This window comes from Lolium rigidum, chromosome 2, assembly GCF_022539505.1.
Source record: "Lolium rigidum isolate FL_2022 chromosome 2, APGP_CSIRO_Lrig_0.1, whole genome shotgun sequence".
Classification (NCBI taxonomy): Eukaryota; Viridiplantae; Streptophyta; class Magnoliopsida; order Poales; family Poaceae; genus Lolium; species Lolium rigidum.
Window position 1 is genome coordinate 34,340,307 of NC_061509.1, and position 8,079 is coordinate 34,348,385.

An 8,079-nucleotide genomic window follows, 5' to 3' on the forward strand; every position below is an offset into this window, starting at 1 on the left:
AGGTGTTCATTTTTCGGGTGGCTTCTCCCATTTCACTTCTTTCATGCTTCACCAGACCCAGAGCAGGACCCGGAAATTGAGAAGCAGCTCATCGCCAAAGGCTTCGACTACCTCTTCAGCTAATCCCTTCCCTGGCCTGCACTTCAAAGTTGTAAAACGTGAGCCTGAACGGATACCAAGTATATACCGAGTATCGCTGTACAGGGTCGGTGTGCAGAGCTTTCCAAGATTTATATCTATTCTCATACCATAAACGTGAGCCTGAAAGTGAACGGATACCGAGTATATACAACAGTAAAACAAAAAATCACAATCAAACACATCTAGTCCCTACCAGAGAAATTTGGAAGTTTACACAGACGAACATTGACGGATACCCACAAGTGTGCATGCTCACCCATCGAGACAGGGGGATTATAATTGTGAAATGCAATCACCGAGACAGTGTTCAACTGTGAACAGGGCCGGAAATCCTGGACAGTGCAAATTTAGCAATGCAGGACTGCTGAAGCGCAGGCAGGTTTGCTCCTCGTGTATAACCTCGAGCCAAATCTATCTGCTCCAGTTTTTTTTTTTTTTTTGAACAAGTATCTGCTCCAGTTAATTATTGCTACCATCCTACCCTGTGACTAGTGTTACGCAAATATACCCATCAATGAGCATTGCTGTAATATTTTATGTTGCTGACATTTGCAGTTCTTACTGCGAAGTGTTTCTTTTTCGTTTTCTTATTGACTGAAATGTGAACCACAAATGTATTTCATGGATTTTAGCAAGGGAATGTTCTGACTTGTCGATCTCAAGAGAAAGATCTTTACTAGTACTCACTCCGTCCCAAAATGTAAGACGTCTAAGGACTGGTCAAAAGTTAAACTTTAGTAACTTTGACCAAATATTTATAAAAATATATTTACATCTACAATATCGAATGGACATATTAAGAAAAAATATATTTTATGGTTAATCTATTCATATTGATTCAGTAATGTAAATATTTATATTTTTGTGTATAAACTTGATCAAACTTAAAAAAACGTTGACTTTTGGCTAATCCTTAGACACCTTACATTTTGGGACGGATGGAGTATTAAATTGAAAACAGGTGAGAGCTTTGGTGTCACAAACATGCCAAAAATAATTCAACGAGCCAAAGAGTTCTTTTGAGTCCAATGTTCGGCGTCTGATTTCATCCGCCGCTAATTTTCTTCGTTTCGTCACAATCGCGATCACTCCCCCCAACTTGATATGAGCCATTCATTTTGAATGATCGAACGACTCCTAAGCGCTCGAACTCCACAAGCATCCCAGGGAGTAGCAACTCAAAATCGCTGGAAAACATACTAACCAAGCCATGGTTCTCTACTGAATGATTGCATTAACATTTCAGGATTCAGGAAGCAAATTATCAATTCCATCACAAGCGTTAGCAGCGGCCAAACCAGCGTTAGTAGAGGACAAACAGTTACCAATCCTCATAGCCATCCTTGGTTCATGCAAATCTGAAATTAGTTGGCACTTCCCCTCTGCACGCAGCTGCATAGTCTTCAACAAGGTGCGGTGCAACTTCATTGTGTGGGCATATGTACTTCTCTACGAATACCTTCTCGGTCACTTTTAAACTCCCAAGTTTAAAAGTTCGGAAGATGCAACTTTGTTAAGTTGAGAAAATAGAAAACACCTGCACGGAAATTCACTTTTAAACTTGGGAGTATATGCTCCTGCTACCCGAGAAAAATATTTTAAAATGTTAAAAAATCTGAACAAAAAATTGACGCGTATATGTTGGCATTATATGTGCACGCCAAGTTTGGTGGAAAACTGATTCTTTTTGTGTGTTCTTTGTAAAAAAAATATAAAAAGACTATCAAAAGCTTTTTTAAGCACCATTTTTTTTTACACATGACATATAAAATATTAATTTTTCACGAAATGACTTTATGAGCGCATAGTATGTCGAGACGTACACCTAAATTTTTTACTACTCCGTATTAAGATTTCAAACTGCTTTTAAAGCCTTTATTAAAAAAATCGGTAGCATATGCTCTGGCATCTGGGTGCCAAAGACCCTGTCCTTGCAACTAGAGAGCTGGAGCACTCGCACCTGCTCTATCGGACCAGTAGGTCGCCGTTGCTGGCGCCGGCGCCGCCGTGCCGACATGCTCCGCCTCCGAAACTCCATCGTCGCCCATCTCCTCTCGTCTGCCGCCTCCCCCGTCTACCCTCTCCACCGGCTCGTCTCCGCCGCCGCGCACCCGCTTTCCCCAAACCCTAGCTTCGTCGTCGAGGACTACCTCGTCGCCACCTGCGGCCTCACCCAAGCGCAAGCCCTCAAGGCCTCCACCAAGCTCTCCCACCTCAAGTCCCCCACCAAGCCCGACGCCGTCCTCGCTTTCCTCGCCGGCCTCGGCCTCTCCGGCGCCGACGTCGCCGCCCTCGTCGCCAGGGACCCCAGGTTCCTCTGCACTGGCGTGGACAAGATCCTGGCCTACAACGTCGCGGGGCTCAGGGCTCTGGGCCTATCGCCTTCCGAGGTCGCCCGCCTCGTCCCGCTCGCCACCCACAAATTCCGCTGTAGATCCATCGTCTCAAAGCTGCATTACTACCTTCCTCTGTTCGGGTCCGCGGAGAACCTCCTCCGGGTGCTCAAGTACTCCCACTACCTCCTTGACGGCGACCTCGATAGGATGGTCAAGCCTAACGTCGCGTTCCTGCGAGAGTGCGGGATAGATGCTGTTGGTATTTCCAAGCTATGCCTCACTGCGCCGCGGATACTTGGCACCAAACCGGCACACATCCGGGCGATGGCGGCGCTTGCCGAAGCTATAGGTGTGCCCTGTGGCTCCGGGATGTTCAGGCAAGCGCTGAAGGCTGTCGCATTCTCCAGCCAGGAGAAGATTGCGGTCCGCGTTGAGTGCTTGAAGAACACATTCTGATGTAGCCCCGCTCACCGACGACACTCCATCAAGACCAACTAGTCCTCCAAGAGGACCGATGACACGAGCCCGAGCCAAGGCGCTACATGATGAGGTGAACTCGCTCCTCACCACCCTTGATCTTGGTACACCTTTGGATGGATTGCTACCTCATGCCGACGTGCTATGTGTCATTAGGTACAAGGAGCATCAAGTCCACGGAGAGGAGGACAATCCAAGGTCAAGGGAAGGAGAGGAGCAGCTGGACGCGAAGATGGACCTGGAGCTGGACTGGAAGTCGCCCGAAGAGCGCAAAGAAGAGAAGATGGTCGGCCGGCCCAGAACCCGGTCTGACCGGCCTCCTGACCAAGAAGAATGTTCCGTTTGTTTGGGGCAAGGCCCAACAAAATGCTTTTGATGAGTTGAAGAAACGCCTTACCGAAGCTCCCCTTCTTGTTCTTCCAAATTTTGCCAAAACTTTTGAGATTGAGTGTGATGCAAGTGGGCTTGGTATTGGTGGTGTTCTTATGCAAGAGGGCAAACCCGTGGCATACTATAGTGAGAAGTTAGATGGCACGTCTCAACTATCCTATATATGACAAGGAGCTCTACGCTTTGGTTCGTGTTCTTGAAGTTTGGCAACACTATCTTTGGCCAAAAGAGTTTATCATTCATTCCGACCATGAGTCTTTGAAGTACTTGAAAAGCCAACACAATTTGAACAAACGTCACGCAAAATGGGTTGAGTTCATTGAGTCCTTCCCGTATGTCATCAAATACAAGAAGGGCAAGGACAATGTAGTGGCGGATGCTCTTTCCCGCAAAAACACCCTTTTGTTGACTCGCTTGGATTTTCACGTTTCGGGACTCGAAGAGATCAAAGAACTCTATACTTCCGATTCTTTCTTTGCTCCGATATTTGAGAAGTGTTCCGTTGACCGAGGATTTGATGACTTCTATTTGCACAAAGGCTACTTGTTCAAAGCCAACAAAATTTGCATTCCCGATTCTTCTCTTCGAAAGTTACTCTTGCAAGAGTCACATGGTGGTGGCCTTATGGGACATTTTGGTCGAGATAAGACACTTGCAATGTTAGCCACTCACTATTATTGGCCGAAGATGAAGAGGGACGTCGAGCGCCTTTGCAACCGTTGCACGACATGCCTTCAAGCTAAGTCTACTTCCAATCCCTATGGTCTTTACACGCCTTTGCCTATACCTCATGCACCATGGACGGACATTAGCATGGATTTTGTTCTAGGATTGCCTCGCACTAAGCATGGTCATGATTCTATATTTGTGGTAGTGGATAGATTCTCTAAGATGGCTCATTTCATACCTTGCCATAAGAGCGATGATGCTTCACACATTGCTTCATTGTTTTTCAGGGAAATTGTTCGCCTACATGGAGTGCCGCAAAGCATTGTGTCGGATCGAGACATCAAGTTCATGAGTTATCTTTGGAAGTCGCTCATGGCAAAGTTTGGAGTGAAGCTCTTATTCTCATCATCCTCGCATCCGCAAACGGACGGCCAAACGGAAGTGGTCAATCGAAGCCTCTCCACCCTTCTACGCATCCTCGTGAAGAAAAACTTGAAGTCATGGGAAGAATGCCTTCCACACGCGGAGTTCGCCTACAACCGCGCCAAGCACTCGACTACATCAAGGAGTCCCTTCATGGTCGTCTATGGGTTTGAGCCTCTCACGGCACTCGACATACTCCCGCTTCCCCTTCATGAGCAGATCAACATGGACTTCGACCAGCGCACCGCCGCCGTCAAGAAACTTCATGAAGAGACAAGAGCTACCATTCAAGAACATGTGCTTCGTCAAGCTACCCGCATCAACGCCAAGAAGGAACGCATATTTCAAGAAGGCGACCTCGTTTGGATCCACCTCCGGAAGGAAAGATTCCCTCATGAACGCAACTCGAAGCTCAAGCCAAGAGGAGATGGTCCCTTCAAGGTCCTCAAACGCATCAACAACAACGCTTACGTCATCGACATCCCCACCTACAAGTACTTGGTGAGCAACACGTTCAATGTCTCCGACTTGTCACCCTATCATGGAGATGAGGAAGACCACGAGTCGAGGACGACTCTTTCCCAAGGGGGGAGATGATGTAGCCCCGCTCACCGACGACACTCCATCAAGACCAACTAGTCCTCCAAGAGGACCGATGACACGAGCCCGAGCCAAGGCGCTACATGATGAGGTGAACTCGCTCCTCACCATCCTTGATCTTGGTACACCTTTGGATGGATTGCTACCTCATGCCGACGTGCTATGTGTCATTAGGTACAAGGAGCATCAAGTCCACGGAGAGGAGGACAATCCAAGGTCAAGGGAAGGAGAGGAGCAGCTGGACGCGAAGATGGACCTGGAGCTGGACTGGAAGTCGCCCGAAGAGCGCAAAGAAGAGAAGATGGTCGGCCGGCCCAGAACCCGGTCTGACCGGCCTCCTGACCGGGCCACCCGGTCCCCAGCCCGGTCTGACCGGCCTCCTGACCGGGCCGCCCGGTCCGAAACCGGGATTTGCGCTCGTGACATCCGGGCGCCATCCAGGGAACTCGGAGCCTCGTCCGGTCGCCGCCCGGTCCCAGATCCGGTCTGAAACCGGACTGCCCGGTCCCAGGCCCGGTCTGACCGGCCTCCTGACCGGCCTGCACGACTTAAGTTATATTTTCGGCCCGAACTTACCTTTTCGGCCTGTGACGCCTTGTAAGACTATATAAGCACCCCAAGCACCCCTTTAGCTCTTTAGACTTGTTTTGAACTCAAACCTACCTTTGAGCTTAGTCTCCCTTGGGTATCATCCCTCTGTAATCAAGGCACCTTGGTTGTTGACTTAGATCTTGTTGAAGGAGATTCTAGTACTTGTTACTCTCTCTCCTTCCCCAAGCTCTTCCTCTCCAATCCCAATCTCTCTCCGGGAATTCTACCGCGTGTCTCTTCCTCGGAGATTCTATTGGCGTGGTCCATCGAGCCACGGAGGTAAGCATCGGGTGTATCGGGTTGGTGTGCGTGCGTGAGTCTCGGAGTTCCTCGTGCCCGTCGTGTTCTTCGTGTTCCTCGCGTTTTCCCATCTCCCCCTTTGGTTTCGAGGTCAATCCGCAAGATCGGGCCACACACGGGATCTTAGACCTCATCACATTCGGGTGGTCACATGCTGAGGTGGGCGTTGCTGTTTGTAAGTTTCCAATGTTGCTGAAAATGTCCAAGGACAACCTGCAGAGCAAATCAGAGTTTCTTCTCTCTGAGGCCGAGTTGGAACCGGCGTACATTGCTCATCGGCCGTCAATGCTTGGTCTTAGCCTGGAGGGCCGGCTCAGGCCGCGGTACTACATTGTGAAGTATCTTAAGGAAAATGGATTGGTCAAGTGCAACCGAGACTACTATAGTGCATTGATGTTCAGCGAGAAGGCATTTGTGGACAAGTTCATATGCCCTCACAAGGAAGCTGCGCCATACCTCGCTGAAGACTATGCAGCAGCATGCAGAGGGGAAATACCGACTAGACATGAACCAAGAACGGACTATGAAAGTTGGTAACAGGGAATGGCGCAACAAGATTTAGATCTGTGCTGTAAGCTGGCAATTCATGTTTCATTGTTCTTCGCCTGGCAATGTGTTGGCTGTCCTATATTGTATGTCTCTTACATGCTTCTTCAGTCATTGCTAACCGCTGATGAATGATGAAAGTCATACTTCCATTCCTTGATCCTGGTATGTCCATGCCATCATGTTTTAGCACAGAAGAAAGCATGGCACATCCATGCGCTTGTTTATCCTCGTCTCGTGTTGACATACATGATGGAAGGAAGAAATTGTGAAATTAGGAAATTCTTCGCTGCATTGAAGTTTTTTTTTTCAGTTTAGATGGTGGGTTGTTGCAAGAATTTTGTGTTTTTTGCTAGTGCGTCATAAAATTATTAGTTCTCATCTGTCCATGCAATTGATAAAAGTGGCATAGCTTTCCCCGTCAATATTAAGAAATCATTTGAGAAACATGGCCTAGAACCTAGAGATATACTCATCATATACAAAAAGTTTCATAATTCTATTTCACAAGTTGCCAAGTAGCACCCATTTTGTGTTGTATTTGCCTTTGTTTGGCATAGTTTCCTATTGACCATCTGGGAAGCACATCCTGTGAATGGCACCTTGAGTGTTTTTTATGAGATGTTATTTTAATATTCTACTAGTTACCCAAATTTGCAGTGTGCAAGATTTCCACCCTGTTCACCAATTAAAGTGTCCAATAACTATTACACAATTATGTTTGTGGAAAATCTTCTAGTGTAAATTCTGCGGCTCAATGGGCATGTGAACATCTACATTCTTGGATATCCATCAATATTTGTCTGCATGAACTTCTGAATTTCTGTGTTAACTAGATTTTTTAACAGCGGGTCTTCTAAGCTATATATTTTTAATTATTGCACTCTAGGTTCTTTATCATATCCATTTCTGGCTCATGTTTTTTATTTGATCACTAAGATAAACCTTTGAGAGCTCTATGCATCTGCAACTGCAGTCTCCATTTGCCTCAGTATTGTTTTTTTTTGCTGAGCAACATTGGTGCAGGTTCAGTGACGTGGGTAAACATCTGGCTGTTCATATCTGTACTGGGAGAGACAGACTATGGTGCTCAAAAGTAGAGGGCAATTCAACACATAGTTAAATTTCTTGAGTCGACATGGATTTTTCTTCTTCTCCTTTTAAGTTATTATACATGGATAAATATCACTAGTAGAAAACCTCTCATCCATCTAAGCCATTGGTACCGGTTCCCTTACGAACCGGTACCAATGGGGCCATTTGTACCGGTTTGAGGGCTCAGGTGGGCGAGGAGCTTTGGTACCGGTTTGGGAGGGGCTTTCGTACCGGTTCGTGTTAGGAACCGGTACGAAAGGTCTTCGGCCAAAATTCAGACGCGTGGTGGGGCCCGGGCTGGACTTTGGTACCGGTTCGTAACACGAACCGGTACCAAAGGGTACCCAGCCATATCAAATCGCCTGGATCGCCCGAGCCCCCTGCTGTGGCTCTCATTTTTCTCTTCTTCCTCACACTCTAAATTTTTCTCCACCTCTCACACTCCAATAATCTTTATTTTTCTCCACCATTTTAACAAGATTAACGACCTCCATCTATCCAAGGGTTAGCA

General features: G+C 47.2%; 1 protein-coding gene across 1 annotated transcript; it reads left to right on the top strand.

The window, feature by feature from the left end:
- Positions 1 to 2,156: 2,156 nt before the first annotated feature.
- Positions 2,157 to 6,464, top strand: LOC124689482. Its single transcript, XM_047223006.1, has 2 exons — positions 2,157 to 2,926; positions 6,065 to 6,464. The coding sequence occupies exons 1-2, from the start codon at positions 2,157 to 2,159 to the stop codon at positions 6,462 to 6,464; spliced, it is 1,170 nt and encodes a 389-aa protein (XP_047078962.1).
- The last annotated feature ends 1,615 nt before the right edge of the window (positions 6,465 to 8,079 follow it).